Source organism: Canis lupus, chromosome 11 (assembly GCF_011100685.1).
Source record: "Canis lupus familiaris isolate Mischka breed German Shepherd chromosome 11, alternate assembly UU_Cfam_GSD_1.0, whole genome shotgun sequence".
Taxonomy (NCBI): domain Eukaryota; kingdom Metazoa; phylum Chordata; class Mammalia; order Carnivora; family Canidae; genus Canis; species Canis lupus.
Window position 1 is genome coordinate 29,482,582 of NC_049232.1, and position 23,389 is coordinate 29,505,970.

General features: G+C 35.8%; 1 protein-coding gene across 47 annotated transcripts in view; it reads right to left on the bottom strand.

Annotated features, from left to right (window-relative positions):
* The window catches only part of PTPRD (protein tyrosine phosphatase receptor type D), a 2,163,408-nt gene that overhangs the window by 297,011 nt on the left and 1,843,008 nt on the right, over nt 1–23,389 (bottom strand). For 25 of the 47 annotated variants that reach the window (XM_038552385.1, XM_038552371.1, XM_038552384.1 and 22 more), the window contains 2 exons: nt 13,343–13,488; nt 9,700–9,841 (listed from right to left, as the gene is read on the bottom strand). In XM_038552385.1, coding sequence (XP_038408313.1) covers nt 9,700–9,841; nt 13,343–13,488 — 288 coding nt within the window. Of the gene's footprint in view, nt 1–9,699; nt 9,842–13,339; nt 13,489–23,389 lie in introns of all 47 variants that reach the window. The other 22 variants (XM_038552342.1, XM_038552349.1, XM_038552356.1 and 19 more) reach the window with 1 other exon arrangement.

Sequence of the window (23,389 nt, forward strand, 5' to 3'; positions counted from 1 at the left end):
AGCAACTTTTATATTTTAATCACTGCACCACATGTTTTACATATTTACGTCATTAACTTCTAAAGTCAACCCTAAAATATAGCTAGGATTTATCCTACACTTTAAAGATGAGGACCCTCAAGTTTAGACTCACGTAACGTGTCTAATCCCATAGAGTCAGAAACAGTGGACTCTTGATATAAACCCATGCCTATCTAGCTACAAACCATACTCCGTTTCCATGGTAGTCCCCTTTCTGTCTGTCTTCTGTCTTGATTTTCTGGTTCTCAAATTCACCTTCATCCTACAGTGTCCATGGGAATAATGATCTCAGTTACCGCCCAAATGGCCTCTTACTGCCTCATATGTGTTTACACAACCATCTCTATATCCCTTTTTAAATGTATACACTCATTCCACAAATATTTGTTGGGTGCCCAGGAAATGCTAGGATTATTTCTAGGCCAGAGAGAAATGCAATGGAGCTTATACACAAAAGGGTGAAGGATACATAAAATAAAAGTTTTAAGAACTGAAGTATAATTTCACATAGTGAAAAGTGCTATGAGGCAAATTAAACAGGCCATACATACACTATATTGCATGTAGAAAAAACACATGCACATATATATGTACACAAATATACCTCCCCAACAAAATTTTTGGTTTAACTATATAATGTGTAAGTACTGACAATTTATAACTAATTTTATTAAGAGCCATAAAATTTTTTACCATAAATGATTATCTACTTATCTGGTAAATGATAGATCCATGGATACCCAAGGAATTAAACAAACACACAAACAAAAAGTACGTGCATGTCAATTGAAAACTGCTAATATTGTTTTGCTAGTCTCACTCATGATCCAGTTTCATTCTTTAAACAGCTCTTTTGGCATTATACTTTTTAAAATGTAGGATCTCTTCTGGGAAAACACAAACTAGTATCAAATCTATCATCCTAACACACATATCATCAAATATGAGAAACAAATTAACAGGGCTATACTTGGTGGTCTACATTTATTAGTTAGGAAAAAACTCATTGTGTGAAAATATGTATTTAATGCAAGGATGAAGTTTAAAAATCAAGAGCATGAAATGTTTTGACATATAAATTAAAACACAATTTCATTTAGAAAGACCACCGATAAAATAGTTTTTTAAATTTCCTATTATTTAGAATCCATCAAAATCCTAGAGGAGAACACAGGCAACACCCTTTTTGAACTTGGCCACAGCAACTTCTTGCAAGATACATCTATGAAGGCAAGGGAAACAAAAGCGAAAATGAACTATTGGGACTTCATCAAGATAAAAATCTTCTGCACAGCAAAAGAAACAGTCAACAAAACTAAAAGACAACCTACAGAATGGGAGAAGATATTTGCAAATGACCTATCAGATAAAGGCTAGTATCCAAGATATATAAAGAACTTATTAAACTCAACACCAAAGAAACAAACAATCCAATCATGAAATGGGCAAAAGACATGAACAGAAATTTCACCAAAGAAGACACAGACATGGCCAACAAGCACATGAGAAAATGCTCCGCATCACTTGCCATCAAGGAAATACAAATCAAAACCACAATGAGATACCACCTCACACCAGTGAGAATGATGAACATTAACAAGACAGGAAACAAATGCTGGAGAGGATGTGAAGAAAGGGGAACCCTCTTGCACTGTTGGTGAGAATGTGAACTGGTACAGCCACTCTGGAAAACTGTGTGGAGGTTCCTCAAAGAGTTAAAAATAGAGCTACCCTTTGACCCAGCAATTGCACTGTTGGGGATTTACCCCAAAGATACAGATGCAGTGAAATGGCAGGACGCCTGCACCCCCAATGTTTATAGCAGCAATGTCCACAGCAGCCAAACTGTGGAAGGAGCCTCGGTGTCCATCGAAAGATGAATGGATAAAGAAGATGTGGTCTATGTATACAATGGAATATTACTCAGCCATTAGAAATGACAAATAACCACCATTTTCTTCAACGTGGATAGAACTGGAGGGCATTATGCTGAGTGAAGTGAGTCAATCGGAGAAGATCAGACATTATATGGTTTCATTCATTTGGGAAATATAAAAAATAGTGAAAGGGATTAAAGGGGAAAGGAGAGAAAATGAGTGGGAAATATCAGAGAGGGAGACAGAACATGAGAGACTCCTAACTCTGGGAAACGAACAAGGGATAGTGGAAAGGGAGGTGGGCGGGGGGTTGGGGTGACTGAGTGATGGGCAGTGAGGGGGGTACTTGACAGCAAGAGCACTGGGTGATATGCTATATATTGGCAAATGGAAGTCCAATAAAAAATATACAAAAAAACTAAAAAATGAATAAAATAAAACTAAAAAAATAAATAAAATTTCCTGTTATTTAATAAAGTATATTAAGAAAATTAGGATGCATGCCATCATACTTATATTTAATGTAGCATTAACTCATAAGTCATTGTTTTTAATAATATAAAGTAAGTTACATGCTCTTTTAAGGAGACATGTAATTAGGATTTTGATAATTAAACCCTAGACGGGGCATATGCTATATGTATGCCCTAAATCCCAATAAATTATGCATGCACAACTTTTAAAACTACATCTTAATTAGTAGCTTAAAATAAAACTAATTTTGAAAGCCAGAAATTTTATTTTTTTAATTGTTCAAGTTTTATCAATGAAAGTCAACTAAATATTCAGTTTTACAGTATAAACATCAATTATACATAAAGGATTGTCAATTGTATGCTATATTACTTTAAGTATTTTAGCAAACCTCTGCAAATTTCAACTCATATAGAGACCGTTTATGTTAACTTAGTCACATGATTTCCTGCTTGTGTAGTTTGCTCTCTTTAGCCAATGAAGCATGTCCCAACCTCATTTTCTTCTATTACTCTTTTTTACTTCTACTCTATTCGAGGTACTATAGTTTATACCCACTTGTGATGGTTAATTTCATGTGTCACCTTGAATGGGCCATAAGATGTCCAGATATTTAGCCCAAGCTTACCCTGAATGTTACTGTAAGGGGTTTGGATGAGGTTAAGATTTAAATCAATAGAGCCAGTAAAGAAGATTGCCTATCCTAATATGAGTGGATCTCATGCAATCAGTTGAAGATCTGAATAGAATAAAAAGGATGACCCTCCTCTCACTAAGAGAATTCCTCCTGCTTAATTGCCTTCCAAATGAGACACTAGCTTATTCCTGTCTTCAGGCTCATCCTGAAACCTTGGCTCTTCCTGAGTTTCAAGCCTGCCTACTTTTAGACTATATCATCAGCTCTGAGGCCTCCAGCTTACCTACTTATTCTGCAGATCTTGGGAGAGACTTCTTAATAGTATGAACCATCTCCTTATAATAAATCATATATATATATATATGTGTGTGTGTGTGTGTGTGTGTGTGTGTGTGTGTTTAGGTATGTATATACATACACTCATTCTTCTCTCTGGAGAACCCACTTGTATCTACTGCCAAATATTTAGCAATTTCTTATTTATGCATCATCAAGGTAGGATTTTTCCACACTTTGCACACCCATGGCACATTAGCACTGTTGTCTTTCATGTCATACTTGTCTGTAGCTGATCAGCTGAAAGAATATTGTATTCTTCCAGGAAAATATCTTTTATAAATACACCAAAAGTAAATAACCCAAGGGCTAGAATACATTGTCACAACATAATAGGGCAGGGATTATTTCTGACTGGGTGAAACCCAAAGAAAATCTCAGCTGTATGACCAAGAAAACAAATCATTTCAAACTCTTTAGACTTTAGTTTCTTATATCAAAAATAAGAGATGAGGCTAAGTAAGCCAAATTCCCTCCCAAATCGACATTTCCACAGTGCCACTAATAGTCAATCTATAGCAAATACTCACATGACTTAATATTCATTTTAAAATTGTTAAAGATAATCGGAAGCCAAAAGAAGAAAAAATTTTATCACTTAGATGCAATGATTTACAAGTGCAGCCATTCTCTCTGTGTCCTTTAAGATATAATCCCAGTGTGGAAAAACTAGTGATAATGATTCAAAGAACGCAACATCCATCACCAACAGAATGGTCTTTAAAAGACTGATCATAAGGAAACAGGAAAAAACCTCAGCTCACAAGTGTACTTCCCCCCCCCCCCATATTATCAGTTTTCATGTCTTTGCTTACAACAGTCTCCCATGGACCTGTGCACGTGGGCTCCTGCCTTGATGAACACTAATATGTAAAGAACAGTTATTTTTAAGTACTCAAGATCACACTACCGAAACTCAGACGTTTCTGAGTAGTTATGTGGCTCCGTAAGGCAGTGGAGTACACAGAAAGGCTTTACCATGTTGTTATCAATTTATTCCAACTACTCAACTATTTTATAAGCCTTTTCAAGTCATCTTCACTCAGTACCATAATTGTCAGCAAGTTTGTTCTGTGTTGGCCACCCTTCCTTTTGTTTCAGTCTTTCATAAAAATCCTTTTGTGTTGACAGTCAAGCAGCTGTGCTTTGTTCTTTAATGTTCCTAGCCTGGATCCCCAGCCGAGACCACTTTAGAACATAAACAGCAAAGTACCATTTTCACAGCGGGGACAACTGTGTTCATCTTCAAAAAGAGGCATTAATAAAATGAGACTGTAATGAACATGCTAATTCTGATCACAGGGTACTGCACAATGGTGGAGATAGTCGACTGCCTTCTCCCTGAAAGATTGTAAAAGTTGTTGTTTTCTTTTTTTAACAACTGCTATAATGGCTTACATTTTTTGAAACCGACATATTATGCAAACATTTCTCTCCATTTCCCAATGAGATGCCTTCTCTGTCTCACCCAACTGCTCACTGGTGTTTTACTATCTCAGTTACAGTCACCTTCAGGGAGCATATTTTTTCCACCTCGCAAGAGGTGGCTGCTCAAATAGGCATGTTACCGAAGTACAGGAAGCTAGAGAAAAGAGATCTCAGTGATCCAGGCGGATGTCTTTGCTTCTCTGTGCTCGTGAAGATAATGAAGAAGAAGAAGAATAGGGAAGTAGGGAAGTTAACACATTTGCTCAAGATGCCACAACTATTTTGGGACAGAGTGAGAGCTGGACCTGTAATACCTGTGACCAAGACTTAGGAACTTTGTATATTGTCTTATGTCTTGATGGTGACCATTCATAAAATAAGATGCACTTGTGCAGAGTAAACACAAACATAATTTCATAAAATACACCTGCAAAACTAGGTGATGAAATTATCTCACATTTGGTTATCTTTTTAGGCAATAATTTTAATTTATATGTGTTCTACGAGAAAGCAAGTTTCCAATAGGTAGGTGAGAGTGACAGTGTTATATATTATGCCCTGTTTTGTTGCGGTAGTGCTGGTGGTAGTTTTGGGGGTAGTGCTATTTGGGAATGGACAAATCTTCAAAAATAATCTGCTAAACTTAAATAAATAATGTATTACATGCTGTGTTGGATGACAATAATATGAATATTTTCTGAATACTGCTTGAAAAATGTCTACATTCAAGAAACACGGGGCAGCCCGATTGGCTCACAGTGGTTTAGTGCCGCCTTCAGCCCAGGGCATGATCCTGGAGACCCAGGATCGAGTCTCACATCCGGCTCCCTGGATGGAGCTTGCTTCTCCCTCTGCCTGTATCTCTGTCTCTGTCTCTGTCTCTGTCTCTCATGAATAAATAAATAAAATCTCTTTTAAAAAAAGAAACATGACATTTAGTTAGACAGTTGGATGCAAAATTGGCAAAATCTCATTTCCCCCTTCCCCCTGCCCAGGGGCTGATACCACGTACCCGAGAGAACATTTTCATTCCTAGTTATCATTATATAATTTATACTACATGATTTCCCCCTGACAACCTTTGGTTAGTAAGAAATTATGACCAGTAAACCAAAGATTCAGAAAGAACTAAACCCATCCAGATAATGATCCTTTTCTTAAGGCACCCTCTCTGGTTCTACTTGTGCCCTTCAAAGCCTAATTTGTAATCTAAAGACCTTCAAATTCTACAATTAGGCAAGTGTCAGCTCTTTATAACCTCTCAGTGACATCGAAGCCTTCACTTAAAGTTCTGCTCAAGAGGGAAAACACGTGTACAAGAGATACATCAGCATCCTAGTACTGCAGAATGAGGGAGCTGGTTTTTGCTGGTTTCCATAGGCAGGGCAGCCAAAAAAATAAAATATGACCTGGAGGCCACAAGTGCTGCATTCCACTCCCCATTCTCCTACTACTTCTACTAAGAACTACAGTGCACAGTGCATAAGTGGTAATTGCCTAAATATCTCATTCCACGGCATGCTCAGCCTGAGCTTGTGGTTATCCTTCCTTATGAAAACAGTTTTTCAGAGCTATGGTAATTTGAAGAGAGCTACAGAGGGAAAGTTTCCCCTGAAATACTCCCTTTAATGCACATGGGTGGTCAGAGTATTATTTCAATGTCTTCTGCATTAGCCATACAGTTCAGATGTTTAAATCTCCAATTAATTAGGTTCTCTAGTAGCCTGTGTGAAATAAATTAGTGATCTCCATCCAGTCTACTTAGACAAAACCCATGATGACAGTTGGCACATTTTTGGCATTGTCAGCAAAGTAAGGAAAAAGTAAATGACCCATGTGGATGAAATGGGCATCTGATGTGAGGCCCTGGCTCAAAGTGTACGGCAGTTTCACCAACGGTAGAGCACAGAGCTTGAGCATCTGCCAAGGTGATCTGCAAAAGCAAGGGAACTTAAAATGGGCACAGAACTCACCAAGTATAGTATGAAATTCTTCACATTCATTTTAATTAACTCTTCACCATGTTCATAAGCTTCAAATCTGATTTTACTAATGGAATTTTTTTCAAGACTATTCTTAAGAGCATTATAGTTATTTAGAAATTTTAAACAAGGAGGTAGCTCTAAAGGGAATAAAGATAATTCCCAACCCATTTATTTTATCCCACAGGGATATATGAAAAGTATTCTAAGTTATGTTTAGACTACTTTTCCATTTTCTAAAATACCTTTGTGTTTTTCTCATGAAACATTTCCAAAATTACTAAACATAGTCTTAAAAAAAGGTTTTACTATCTTTACTAGAATCATAAATTTCATACAAATATATTCACATATGACAGCTATGCACACAGAAAGTCAAGATCATATAAAAATTCTCACGTGTATTTATTTTATGGGGGAGCTCTTGAGTAAAAGTAGATGAAACAGGGGACCCTAATCAGATTGGGAGGCAGGAAAACATAAATCCATGTGAAAGTCTAAGTAAAGTGATTATTTTCCTCCCAAGTTTTTGCTAATCTCTTCATCAATGCATAAAGATTAAATCAAGCCAAATGATTGTCACTATTCCTTTGTAAAGAGTGAATTCATGAAAGTTAGAAGGTTAAAAAAAAGTGTTTGATAAATTTTATTTTATTGTACCTTTGTAACATAATGTCTATATATAGCATTAGTTCTAAACTAGGTGAAGAAATGAAGATTTAAATTTTAAAAGATCAACAAATAAGTCTGAGTTTGCTTCAACTGTTCACCTGAAGAAACTATTCTACAATTTTCAGACCTGCTAAGTCTGAGTGAACATGGATATATATATCCTGCTAAGTCTGAGTGAACATGGAATATATATATACATGTACACACAAATGTACATGTAATTTAAATGTACATGTAAATGTACATATATGTATATAAATGTACATAAAATGTAAATGTACATGTAAATGTACGTGTATATATATGTACATGTACACAGAAATGTGCATGCAATTTGAGGTACATATTATAGTCTTTATAAACATAGTCTCTAAGATTCCTTCCAATTCTAAAATCTGACTCTAACTCCCATCTGCTCTTTTTTTTCCCCCTTAATATCTTATTCTTGCCTGAGAGGTTTCAAGCTTTCTATTACCTTTTCATACATTTAAAATACATTTATTTCCAAACCCAGTCATGTGGTTCAATTATCTATAGTTCAGAGACTATGAGTTCTACTCTCCTTGATTGGGCTCACTGTCCTTCATGAATTAGAACTTGCATGAAAGCTTTAGAATTGGTAGTTACAAGCCCACCTGGGTATGAATGACCTTCTCTGGGGTTGCATACCCTGAATTGTGGGGGCATCTCTGTGGGCTGAGTACTTACATGGCGGCCTGTTCCACACTCTGTGAGAGTCACTGTTATCTGACCAGTTTTTGTGTTCACTTCTAGGTTCTGAGTGTTCCACTATAGCAGTGCTAGAATTCTTACCTTTATGCAAAAAGCTGGTCTAGCTCTTCCTACTTGCATTTTATTTTATATAGGCCTATGTGTTGTTGCAGATCTAAAACTCAGCCCTAAAACATATAGTCCTTTTGGTTATTATTGTCTATTCTCTGGAGATTTTCTCTTTGTTTTTTAGCACCTGGAAACTTCTTCCTCATTTGCCAGCCTAACCATGCATTTAGTTTATTTGCAGATATTTTATCAACATCTCAATGTGTTTACAGGAGTATGTGAATTTTGTGTATAAACATAGCTTCTCATAATGGATAGAAATGTAGCTCAAATCTGATTTATTTGTTTTTAAGCATCATTTTGTTACATGCATTTAAAATATCTATATCCAGTTGTTCAGTATTTCTCCTGATATTTAGTAAGATATCTACATTATTTGAGACATATTTTAAGATATGTAAGTAAATAATCTCAATTTCTAGGCTTCTTGGATTAACTAAGTGATTTTGGTAATCAAAGATTATCAAAGATATAGAAGGAAATGTTTTTTATTTTATAAAACATACAAAGTAAATACATCCCACAATGGGAAACACAGAGTGGACAACAAATTATCTTAATCCATGTTATATTCCTCTGTGGTAATGAAATTTTGATCCCTCTTTTCCACTTCCCTTCATCTTAAGAAAGTCTATTCTCGTATGTGGTGGAATCGTGAAGTGAAGTTCAAAGCAAAACACAAAGAACAAACAAAACACAAAATGTTGATGTAGAGATACATAACCTAGTATTATTAATCACCAGCCTTTATTCTCTAGTACTGCCATTCTAAAGAAAGTCTAGAAAGCAGACCCACTATATTGGAGTTTTGGAAAGTCATCTCAGACTTTGGTCAAACTGCATAAGCCATGTAGCAGGAAACACAGAAGGAGACACACTGTTTTCACTCACTTTGCATTAACAGATGTTAGTTCCAGAAATATAAAAGAATGAAATAAAAACATATTTTTATGTAGAAACAAAAGGTGCCTTTGCTTTCCTCAATTCCTCCATTTATGAGGAACTCATCTTTAGGTAGAGGATGCCCCTTTAATTTGAAAACATCAGTGTCAACTGTGGTAATCTGTAAAAAGTAATGGCCAATCCTGGTACAAAAAAATCCATACACAAACAATGCTAACTAACATGAAAAGACTAGCACGTCCTGTTTCCTTTCTAGGTACTCTACCAAATTCATGATGCTTTCTGGCATTGGAATTCAGCATTTCTCTGATATTTTCTTTTCCCTCCCTGGATAGCATTCTTCAAGACCCATGAGAAAAGGCACACACTCTCTGTTTAAAAGTTTCACCCTTATAAACATTGCATTTAAATTCATTTTCCATTTAAGCGTCATGACAACTCTAATCTTTTTAGTGGTCCTACAAAAGAACATCAGGGATACAGAATTTCAAAAATGACACAAGCTACAACTTTGTACTTGAGTACTTACCACGCAAAACTGTGAGTCTAGTGGATACACTTATTTCTCCCACGTTATTTGAGGCCACACATTCATAAATGGCCTCATCCCGCGGAGTCCGTAAGGGCTGTATTCTGAGAACTGATCCAGATCCATCGTCAAACTCTATTACCTATTAGAGGAAACAATAGCTGTCACAGGTGTTGTTACAATGGTCTACCTCTAAGCTAAACCTTAATACAGTGGTGAAGCAGTCTTTAGGCTCAGAATAAACACAGCATCATTTTAAGACTGAATTTTGATACATAGTGGTGAAACAGAGTATCTCGTTTAATTTAAGGAATCTTCTTCTGAGCAAAGGGAAAGACATGCAACTACAAATGCAAAGTCTACTGTAAACCATCCAGAGTCTACTCGTGAAAATATTCTATTATGTGTATCTAGGACAATTTGACCCTAGTAATTTCGCCAGAGACTTGTTGCTCTAATGGATAACCTCAAATTATTCTATCTCTGACAGCATGTACACATTTGTGGGTCTACTCAATAATTGGATTGTAAGGTGAAGACATAGTGCATACCACCACAGACAGCTCTTTAAAGTGTTTCATCCTGAATAGTTTAGATGAGCAAACCATGAAGAGAAACTGCATAAATCTAATACTTAGGCAGCCAACGAGATGGCTTTCACAACCCAAGAGACTGATGGCATGCATTAATTTTGCTATAAATCATTCCAGTATTTGTTCTAGCTTAGCATTTTCTGCATTTTGGAGGCATTCTTGCTGTAAAATGGAGGCTTGCTTCACCGGGCAGAAAATTAATGTCCTAAAGAGTAAGCCTGAATTCACTATCATTATGGACTGTACTCTGAAACAGCTTAGCAATCCTAGATATTTGTCAGCTAATTCAAGTACTACTTTAAAAGGTGATAATGATGATGATGATGAGATTGATAAATATGGCTATGAAGCTGTGGGAGTCCTCTACTCATCTTTTCTAGAACTGTGCTGTGTTCTTCCAGCTGCTCAATGTGTTCTTCCAGCTGCCTTCTGGTTTTGGTGAGGTTTTTTGCATTTCCCTATGACTAAGAGTTCCATGTGCCTAAATTATGAATTGAGAATACCTTGCAAATACATTTATTGGGTTGCTCAATCCCAGATTTTGTGCATAAATGTGTTTATGCCAACCTATGGAAGAAAGATCGAATGTTTTTAAAATATATCCACCTTAGGTACTTTCTGCATTCTATTTATGCTTTAAATTCACAGAGACAGCCAAAGTGTCCCACTTCCCAAAGTACTACAATTTATTTGCAACTCTATTAATGCTCTATTAAGCATATATTTTAGAATGAATCCACTGTGTGTGATGAGAGAAAAAAGTTTCATAGTTATTAGAATCTTTGTCAAATATATCATAATCATACATCTATCTATCTATATAGATATATAGGTATCTCATGATATATATATACATATATATATATATATCATGGCTTCATGTAGAGAAAGGTTTAAATATCCTTAATGCCAATTTGAATTTTAAGTTTTTTCCAGTTTTATTGAGAAATAATGGGCAAACATCACTGTACAAGGTCTAAGGCATATAACATGATGGTTTGATTTACATGTATTGTGAAATGATTATTACAACAGGTTTAATTAACATCCATTATTTCATATAGATACAATAAAAAGGAAAAAAAGATTTCTTCCTGTGATGAGAAGGCTTAGAACCTACCCTCTTAACAACGTTTGATTACTTGTGTCACTGTATGTTTACATTTCTGGACTATTTGCCACAGTTAGACCTATCCTCGTTCACCAAACACTATACTACATGACACATGCTAGTGCTGTAATTTCCAGTTTTAATCCCCAGTACTGATTGTGCTCTACCTACTTACTCTATGCCAGGCATTGTATTTGCCACTGGAGATACAAGCAGCAAAATAGGTCTTAGAGCGCTCATAGCCTTTATAAACTAGCAAACCAAAAAAAAAAAAAAATACATTACAGATCTTAAGGATTCTCAACCCAAGACTCACGTCTTGATGCACGTGCCTCATGTAAAAATAATTTTCCTTGACTGTTTATATGATTCTCATCAGGAATTACGTAACGAGCAAAGCTCATGCTTTGAAATGCTTACTATTATAATTTAATCTTTGTTACAAGATTTTGTTAAGAACCTACTGCCAGGCAAGTATGATGTCAAACACCTCTTTGATAAAAAAATTTCAATTTCATCTAAACTAAAATAAATTTGTAGTAAGGATCACACACACATCATTTTCCACATGATATAGGAAACATTTCTCAAAGATTAAGATGTTTTTTATGTTTAATCACTGTTGGTATTTGATTTTCAAACAAACATAATTTTAAAGTTATCATATGTAAACTACAATCTACATTTTTACTTTTACCAGTGTAATTAATTATACCCTTTTTTTTTCTTTTTTTTTTAAATTTATTTTTTATTGGTGTTCAATTTACTAACATACAGAATAACCCCCAGTGCCCATCACCCATTCACTCCCTTAATTATACCCTTTATAAGGTACTTGGACCATTTATTACTCTGTGAAAACTGATTTTTAAAAAGTGAGTAAAATCAAAATGTTCTGAATTTTGTACTTGCTCTGTTTCTTTTAACTAGAAATTGCCTTACCTTTGCCAAACTGTGATTTAGGCCATGAAGTATGTCAGGAACTCAGATAAGAGAAGGTGAGTTTTACAATTTGGGGCAGACTGGAAGATTTGTACTCTCTAAGAATCAAACTATTCTCTTCATGTCTTAAATTTCAGGCATTGTATTGTGTGCTTCTTCCAATTTTTCTCTGCATAGCTTATTACCGATTTTTCGCCTCCAAAACAAGCAACTTTCTGAAACATTAGTCTCCTTAAAAACACTCAAAAATATCTGTTTTATGCTTCATCATTGTCAAGTCACACAGCTTTCTTGAGTGATTTACTCAAAGGATTAACTGCAATATCACCTTGGTATGTTCCTCCAGAGTAGTTCTGAGACCAGTTACTGGAGCTAACTTCTCATTTTAGTTCATGGTGTTTGTAAAACACAGGTGTGAGGTGCTGTGGGCAACTTCATTTGCTGCCCAACATCCATTCCCCTTCTTTCTTGTAAGAGGCATGTGAGTCCCAGATGGGAAAATACTGCTTCCCCATTCCAAGAGTGGGGTTGGATGGAACTGACCTCATTCCTAGCACCAGAGGTAGGTTCTGATTAACTTAAATTAGTTGGTTCGTACCATCAAGTTGTCCATATACACTAGTCCAAGGATAAGCAAGTAACTCAGTAAGAGCTGACAGCAGAGGAAGCTTTCACCCATCTTCTAGACTTGGTTGTGGGAGGATGTGAGACTACCATACTGCAATCTTCAGGGGAAACAGTCTGATAATGAGGCTAACAAATGGATGTTAGACACGGAGCCTGGTACAATCAAATACAAAAGGGAATCACCTGAACCCACAAACTCTTTTTCTAAAAGCCATTTAGAACTAAGTTTTCCAATACAAGCAACAAAAAGATTGCCATATCTCCGTGATTAGGGTACTTCATACTAGAGTAAAACAAGCAAGTAATATATAAGCCAAAGATACAGCAGATACACTTTTCCCCCAGAGAAACAGAACAATGGACCTAATACCTCAAATCTCTGATTGCTGACTTTCTTTCCTTTTTTGTTCCAGACAATTTTAGGTCTTGGGTCTCCTGTAGCTTGGCAAATGAAAGAGGCAACTCCGCCAGAGACCCCAGTCTGGTCAACAGGAGTTCTCGTAAACCTTGGAGGTGCTGAAATAACAAGAAATAAACATCACAATTAGATGGAAAATTGAAACACACACCATCCCCATTGCCACTGCATCCCCTACAGCCCTCGACTTCATTGAGGCCAATGCGCACAAACATATACGCACACACCAGGATAAAGAAAATTAGAAAAGGACCTTTACTTTTAAGGGTAGTTTAAAGGGGAGGGAGGTAACTTTCTGGTCAAGTTATCCGCTAGTGTTTTTATTGCTGAAATCTGTATTAAGGCAGAGATCCAATAACATCCGAAAAGCAACATCACACATTAATTTTTATTACCAGTATAAAAAAAAAATCCAATTTGTCCTCTGTAACAAAATGAGCTCATCAATCAAAGTGAGTAAAATTTTAGCTCTTTGCTTTGATGCCATTATCAGGGTGCTGCCAGAAAGCAGTGCTGCCACTGCTAAGCCATTAAAATTAGTGACATTTAAGAGAAATTCTAGGAAATTTTAAAGAGACAAGAAATATAGCCCTGAATTAGAAGGTTTGGCAAGAAACAGAAATAGGGAAAAATGGTAAAGTGACTCCTTGCCCAGATACTGTGCTCTGTCTTACTTAAAACTTAACTTCATAATTTGCATTAAAAATGAGTCAAAAAGTCCCCAAAATCATAGGAGGAAAAAAAGGAATTTCTGTAAAGGAAGATGTAGACTTTAAGAATCCTAAAGGTGAAAGGCTAGAAGTTAGGGGCTTTTTAAATGTTCTCTACTTCCTTGAAATGTTCCTAACATTCACCCTTTCTCTTCAAAACCCAATTATTATCCATACTGCATTTCTAGATCTAGAAATCTATCATATGGATTTAAATAAAATGGAGATGTTATTTATGCACAAAAATATTCATTATGCTATTTATTTAGCAAAGACCATAAGTACCCTAAATATGAAATAAAATTGGAATTGACAGTGAAATGTATTACAGCATGATGATACAAGTCATACAAATAGTGTTATGTGAGAAATACTTACGATTCAAAGATAAACAACAAAAGCATCAGACACAATTAATACAAGGGATATCAGATAGTAAAGAAAATGCACCCCAAAAAGATGGGACAAACTGTTGCTACTTGGGGGGGGAGGTATAGTCATTATTTTTCCTACATCTTTACATTTTTCTCACATCCTTCAGTTTTTGCAACTATGCTGCAATTAGAATTTTTTAATTTAGAATCATCTTACTTTTTCATTTTCTTATCCCTATTATAAAGTTTCTCTCATACTCTTTTTCAGTTAAATGTTATTGAAAAATAGTTTTAAGCAACTGTAGCTAACATTTATTTAAAAATAATCCTTAGATTTTAAGAAAAAAAAAACAAAGTTCATCACTATTTTCTCATCCCCATTATTTTCTCTGCCTTGTTTTCATGTTTCCCACATGATCCTCCTGCTGGCTTGCTGGTGTGTTCTGACTCTCATCTTGATTTTCCAAGAGTCAGGGAAGCCAGACTCCCATCTCAGCTCCACCATAGTATATGTTTCAGCTTGAGGGGAAAAAATGCCTCACTTTCCTATTAATTTTTTTTATTAATTGATTGATTTGAGAGACCACAAACGTGAGAGAGAAAGGGAGAGCATGGGAGTAGAGAGGAGCAGAAGCAGAGTGAGAGAGAATCTCAAGCAGATTCTGTGCTTACTGCAGAGCCCAACACGGGGCTCCATCTCACAACTCTAAGACCATGACCTGAGCTGAAACCAAGAACTGGAGATAAACTGACTGAGCCAGCCAAGAGCTCCCTAACTTTCCTATTTCTTAACTGTAAAAAAATGAAATGTAAATCAATTTTTTTTAGAGATGCCTTCCACTTTTAATGTTTTCTAGCTTAGTGTATTATCTCCCTGACAAGAGAAAGAAAGAAGAGTGGGAGAGGCATCTTTGTAATGTTAGTGCTGGGAAATTAGTCTCCACCTCAACAAATTCAACTTGGTGATAGCAGAACTGGTGAGAACACAGGTCCCTGTTTGTTCAAGAATACTAGGAAAGAAAGCGGGCTCCCACATCCCTAACTAGATATCACATCCTGCACCATCTTTGGGTGGCAGTACAAATGAGATGATTACCAGAACTGCTGGAAGTACTTAAAATGATCTGAAATGACTAACAGTGAGAAGAATAAAAAACACTGTACACTGATGTCACTCTTCTGGAAACAAACAAACAAAAATGATATTAGAAGTGTTTATGTTTTTCATTCTGCTGTTGCAAACAATGCAAATTGATAATAACCACACACTTGTCAGCATCTAATATGGAAATTATACTCATGCAATTAAAATTCCTAGGGAATTTCCCTAGAAAAATAAAATGTGTTGTATTGCTATACCGCTATAATAACTGTCATTTTTGGAACCTTCCTCTTCAAAGTACAGCTAAAAAAATCATTGACCCTGAATGAAAATGAGTCTTAACAACTTGTTTTCTCCTTTAACTTCCGTTTTGAAATTTCTTGCAAGAATGTGTGAATGAGGTAAAGGGCTATGATATAAAATGACTATGTACTAATCAGAAATTAAGTAAATCTAGAATATAGGATGCTATTCTTATTGCATCAAGTTTTGTTTTGTTTAAGGGATAGTATCCTATTTCTTATTCACAAAAAAAAAATTGGAGATCAATAAATAGGAAATGGCTACTAGAACAAGTGCTTCTTAAATCCTGGTGAGTGGGGACACTAAAGAGTGAAATTACTATTAAACATAGAAATCTGACTTCTAAATGGAAAGTACAGAAGGCAAATCCCCCCATATTCTTAGGGAGGTGATGTGACTATCATTCCAGAGTTCAGCTATGTTTCTCGCTTACCTTCATTTTCTGGTCATACCTGAAGTCTTCATGCTAATATTCACAAATATTCAAATCTGTGAGTGTTATGACCACTAATGCTACCATAAAGATTTTATTTTTGAAGAGAAGGTCAAGTAATGAAATTAACATATTGAACTGTGGAAAATGTATTAAAATAATCAGAATCTGCTTCAGATCTGGGACTATTTTCTTAAATCCCACTAAATACCACTGTAGTGACACAGTATTCTGCAAAAACACTTACTGAAAAGGGTCCTTAAATATATTATTTGAAAGCAAGAAATGAAATTGATCACACCACATTTTTTTAAAAAGGTATATCAAGTGCATGTACACAGAGCTTTCTAAAAATTTTTTTTAATATAAAAGACATTAGCCTTCACAGACAATAGAATCATGACTTTCTTATGAGATCTGATGTCAATTTTTCCACATTTTCTCACAAAATCCAAACCACAAAAAGGACATAGAGCATCACTCTATGATACAGTGTAGTTTCTAGATAATGTAGTAAAGTCACTCTCTGTGAGCATGTTTGTTGCATAAATAATCATCTTGGCTGGTCAATCTCTAAGACTGATGCTGTCAATGAGAGGCAGCCAGCCAAAGGAAAGAAATGAGAAAGAGAGAAGACCAAACTTAATAACTCCAACAAATGCTGCTTGAGGCAAGTAAAAGTGTTTATTCTCAGAGGGGTATAAAAATATATAGCTCCACTTCCTCCTCTCTAATATCTCAGCTTACTGAAAGAAACTAAATGAATCTTCTCCCTTCTTTTGTCATGGATATTACCCAAATTTAAGTCAGGCTCTGAAGATAGGAAGAGAAGAAAATCCACATAAAAGCATAAAACAAAGACTTTTACTAAAAAATCATACAATATGACAGCCTCAGGTCTAAATAATCAAAATTCCTATGTTTATCCCATGAGATGCACTTAGAGATACACCAAATATTACACTTGGTAAAAAAGGAAGGAAAGGAAGGAAGGAAGGAAGGAAGGAAGGAAGGAAGGAAGGAAGGAAGGAAGGAAGGAGAGAAAGAAAGAAAGAAAGAAAGAAAGAAAGAAAAGAATAAAGAAAAACCAAAGAAATCCCGACCTCAAGAAAGCACTCAAGAAGAACCTCCGCCCAAGAAAGACGAGAAAGAAAGAATCCCAGAAAATCCCTCCCTTCCTCCCCCCCCCTCCTCCCCTCCCCCCCTCCCAAGAAAGAAAGAGTTAAATAGATCAAGAGTTTAAAGATGGAGAGAAAGACATTAAAACTTAACAGTTGGGACGCCTGGGTGGCTCAGCGGTTGAGCGTCTGCCTTCAGCCCAGGGTGTGATCCCGGGGGTCCCAGGATGGAGTCCCACATCACTTCCTGCATGGAGCCTGCTTCTCCCTCTGCCTGTGTCTCTGCCTCTCTCTTTCTCTCTGTCTCTAGTGAATAAATAAATAAAATCTTTAAAAAAAAAAAAAGAAAAGAAAACTCTAATCTTTCCTTAAAAAAAAAAAGCAAAACTTTACAGTCACCAGTACTTATATAGTCCCCCTTCCATTATTACTGCTATCACCTAAACCTGCCAGCACTGTGCTTTGCAAATACATTCCTGATCAAGCTGGTTTTGACAAGTGAGGAGTATGACCTTTCATTAAACTAATGCTGGGCACTGCAGAGGTCAAATTACTGTTAAGCCCAGAAAGTCTGTTTTCTAAATGGAAAACAGAAAAGCTAAACATGCATATGAGTCAGAGCAGAGGCAGGGCTGATATTCTAAAACATATCTGCCATGCTCACTTGCTGTTTTCAGAGATTATGCATTCTCAGGATACAGACACCAGCTCTGGGAATCTGGTAGATTATTCTTCCCTACACAGCTCAAGAGGAGTCACAAACTGCATGATTTTTGTTTCTAAGAGGTTAGTTTGTTTCTTTAAATATAACCAATACACAGTACCTTTGCATCTAATAATCATCGTAATATGCCATATCAGGTTTCAAGTTGCTAGGTTTTCTAAAGACAAGGAGATTAGCCCAACAAACAGTTATTAAATGAATTGGATAGATCCTAACAAGACCAGCAAGCTGTCTTTGACCATCCTTAACAAAGTGCTCTATCAAGGACAAAACTCTCCCCTTAGTACACTATATTAGATAGAGCTAGACATTAATGGGGGAGAACCATTGAAATCTTCTAGTAACATCCATGCAAGAAAGGAATTTATGAGAAATCCTTAAAGGTTAAAAAGACAACTCAGATTTGCAGTAACTTGATTGGCCAACTGAGAATCACTTGAAACCAATTCACAGAAAGGGCTACATACTACAAAAGTGAAGGGAAGCAATGAGAGTGCCATTTGTCTAATTTAACTGTAATGAATAAGCCGCTTCTATAGACATCAAGGAATTATGAAGAATGAGGGACAAAACTAACAGCATGTAACTAATTGGCTTTGTTTCTTTCAGCTGATTAACATTTTCTTAAATAGAGAGTTCTGTTTTTAAAGGGATATTTGTCATAATAATGTACTTAAAATCTTGAAAGGGGAAGGTTAATGATGCTATTTAATGATACTAAGGCAGAGGATGAGGGAATGTTCAGTAGGAATATGTAGGTAGTTCTGTCCTTAAGAATCTGCCTCCCAAAAAGGTGTCTGTAAAATTTATGAGACTGTCAGCGGAATTCATCCCTGCTTTTTCTTTCTCTGTAAGTATTAGGAAGGGAAGCTCAGGAACAGGGCCTCTGCGGTGGAGTAAACAATGCAGAGCATAGCAGAAGAAACAGGGGTGCTCTAAGGCTCTAAGGATAAGGGCCAGGTCTGAAAGTAAATGACTCCTGGGGTTTTATAGCCCCTTCCTGCCACAACACACTCCTTCCCACTGCCACAAGCACAAAGAGTGGCTAGAGTTTAGTGGATGATGAATTTTGTTATGATTAATTTGATCTTTACTGGGCAGGAATGGAGGAAGGAAAGTGTATCTGAGATATCAGCAAAACTACAGGGGCACATGAAAAGAAAAAAGAGGAAGGTCCCAAAGTTGACGCATCTCTATAAGGAAGGCAGAAGTGTGGTGCACACACCAGGTTGGACTGGTTTCTATGGCACATGTTCTACATAAACTGGGGCTGTTGGAAATATCTATCCTATCACAATGGATCTGAATAGCTTCATGTCTGATATCTATGGCCAGAATAGACCTTCAACGTCAAAGAGATTTTTTTTTGAGTCATCAATGATGCTGTCCTTCAATCTTACTGCCTTAAAATTTGACTTAAGAAGCACTACACTTCAAAATGGGATAAAGAAATAATTAATCTCTACTGAATTCCATGCAGTGGACTATTTGTTCTACATCTCACATGCAACGTTTTCCACAGTCCTGCAAGATGACAGCATTCCTCCAATTTTACAGAATCACGGAAATCTTTACAGTACTACAAAGGTTTGGAAGGAAAGAGGGAAAAATGGGAAAAAGGAAGGAAGGCTCACTGAAGTTATGAGTGAGTCATGGACTTCTGATCTAATTGTGAAGCCCCAATATTTTCACTGTGCCAAACAGGAAGACGGAAAGTTACAATGACACTGCATTGACAATATGGGATAATTCAATTTATTGTATACTTCCAAATCCGTTTTAGTTAACTATTAAATATATACTGTTTCCTCAAGTACTTTGTGCTGTATTACAGCAATTATTATTCACTTGTTAAGTGAAAAAGCTCATTCAAAAGGTCTATTGAAATTGTTCTTCTAATTTCCAGGAGCCAATTTAAATCAGGGATAAATGAACTATGATGCCTAGTCAGCAGAAAAAAAAAATTGATGACACAAAATTCATAAACAGGTCACATAAATGCCAAGGTTAGTAGGGTAGAATGCTTTTACACTACTTAATGTATACATTACATTTGTTCGCGGTGGATAAAGATAAATACTCCACCAATGTTCTTGCCATCGATTCCCCTTTTCCTTTCCAGAGCATTCCAATGATATATTTTAGGTGTGTCTACAACACTAACTATATTAAGGCTACAACTTGCAATGCTTTGAAAATGACTCTGAAGCATCCCTCCATTGGGTAGACAGATGTCTACACCTCTGAATAACTATCAATATTCAAGTTGACAAAGGATTGATATACACACTGACAGAAAGGAGAGGAACTGGAAGGGAAGAAGGATAGGAAGAAGAAATTGCATGTAATGGACAGATATCTCTCACTTGAACTTTTTGTCAATGTTGACTCCTCCTTTCTAATCGCTTGAAAGATTACCTGGCAGTGTCCAAAGTCATTCTCATGGAAACACACCATGCCATCTGCCTTCCCAACCCTCCTTCTCTTACTGTTTCCATTTCTATTTACGGCACTTCCAAACACCCAACCCTGCAGCCCTGACATCTTCTTTGTCTTCTTCTCCACATCACTACCACTCACTTTTTAGTCCTACAGATTCTGTTTCTACTACTGCCTCATGCCTCTTTTTTTCATATCCAGCAACAATTACCATGATTCTCCTGTAAAGATGGACATTAGAATCACTTGAGAGCCTTAAACAAACAAGCAAACAAACAAAACCATAGGTACTTAGACTCCATTTCATACGAATTAAAAGAAAATCATTGGGTAGGGATGGGTAATGAATTTCCAGAGGACTCTTATGTCCAGCCAGGTTTGAGAATCATTTAAGGATACCATAGTAACTGAACTTTCCCCTCTGGTGAGGGTTCACTTCAAGTATTTCTTGTTACAATCAATATCACACATTACTGCTGATTCTTTTCTCTCTCCTTGTTACTCTTTGAGTTTTTTAAAAATGCATCTATGATTAAAGCTCTTTTCCATTCAAAAGAAACACACAAATAAATGCATTTTGTAGCTTACCACTGTCAAAACCAGAAATTTTCTTTGGCTTTAAGATCTTTCAAAGCTCCTGCCAACCTGTATTTTCCAAATGTTTCTACCTTTGCCCATCAAGAAACTAAAATTCCCTGCCTCTGTGTCCTAGTATATGCTTTTCCCTTGCACAAAATGCTTTCTCCCACATTTTTTATTTTATAGAAGTCTTCCATTTTCAATCCCATTAAATATCGTGAAGCCTTCTTTGAGCCACCCATCTGAATGAAATCCACTCTTCTTTTCTCTCTTCTTGTATCTCTTATCTCTTTTTATATCTCTCTTATGAGTTTGCACAGTCTATATTTTATTACAGTTATTTTATGCTCATGTATTTCTCTCCCTTCACATTAATTGAACCTTGAGAGAAGCATCTGTGACCTGGTCATCTCTGAAGTCCCATAACTCCTAATTGCTCCCGGCACATAGTAAGAGTTCATTGCATATACACACATGGTAAAAGGCTCTCCAAGTTTCTACACCCCCTCGTCCTTGGCTATACACCTTTTGAGTATTTCGGATGGATAGTAATATTGTAAACATGATTAATGTGCCTCTATTTGAATTATGTTTACTTACAGTATCAATCAGCTGCAGAATGCAAATTTTATGTAATACACATTGACACCATAAAACAGTGATGTGACATGGTGGGAGCTGACAGAACCATACCGGGTTCAAGTTGGCAAAATGTAGCAGAACCAAATTACACATTCATATGTCCACCTTAGGACTGAATTCAGATGAAGTATAACAATGCAATGAATTTCATCTTTTTTATGAATTCACACCACCTCATTGTTATCACATTGTTATCCATCTCTCTGGCTCTTTTTTTGCGTTTCATATTTAAGTAAAATGATCTTATCTATTATACATAACAATATACTTATTATACATAAATTAGAAAACAAATAAAAGAAATTTTAAACATCCTAATGGTTATCACCTTGATGAATAGCTTTTAAGAATTTTTCTATGCCCATTTAATATTTAATAATTCGTATAAAAAAGAGCTTATACTATATTTTGTAGTCTGCATTTTATTTAAGGTATATATCCTTTGTCAGTAAGTTTTTAAATAGAATATCGTTTTTATATTATAAAGCACATGGACAATATTTTAATTTACTACTAAACAGACTATTTCTAATTTCTCTATATTATAAAAAATGTTTTAATGATTATATCCTTGCACATATGTGAGATCCATATATGCGATTCATTCTTACATGTAAAATTTCAATACATACGATGCATTCCTATATGCAAAACTATTTGATCAAAAATTGTATGTTTTTAAAACTTTTATACATTTTTAAATAACTCGTACATAAATGGGAAAAAATATATTCAGAGTATCCAATTACCTAGACTACTGAAAAAGCTCAAAATTCTCACTTTATCATTGGCCAAATTTTTAGCCCTTTGAGCTAAACAGGAGAGAGAAAAGGTGAAGGTCAGAGAGTGACTGGTTTTGAGGAGAAAACCAGAAAATCTACCCCCTTAAAAAAGAATCATCTTCAAATACTTCCCTAACCCTGCCTTTTACATTTCTGCTTAGGACAACAGAGTATAAGGTAAATACTCAGTGGTGAACATTTATAGACCAGTGAAGAAAGAGGAAAAGGATGAAGAAAAAAAATTTACAAAACATAACTACTGAGAATAGTATTTAAACATTATAGAAAAAAATAATTTTCAATTTAAAAATGTCAAGGCACTGAAGTTCATTTTATTCTTTTTAAAAAGTTGTTTTTTAAAAAAAATCTTGTAGAGATGAGATTATATATGAACTCCGTTTAACAGTTAAATAAATTTCTAGTGTGTCCTATGTCAAGATATATTAATACCTGGTCATAAACACTTGTTTGACAGCAGTAAAAGTCGTATGGCCTCACCACTGTAACTTTTTTTTGTAACATATAGCCATGGGATATTATGACCAAAACAAACAATCCCCTACATTCACTGTGTCTGGACCATAAAACCTCTCTGAACTATTGACATGCTTAGTAAGACTGGCCATCTGTTTTGGTGTAAGATGCTCACAGTAACCACTGGTTTAGTGATATAAATTTCAGAAAGGCAGCCAGTGGTCTTGAATCACTCTTAGATACAATCTGTAAAGCCATTCCTACCATTCCCTATGCCAGAGTCATGCATTCTTAACGAAAACATGTTATCAGCAGCACC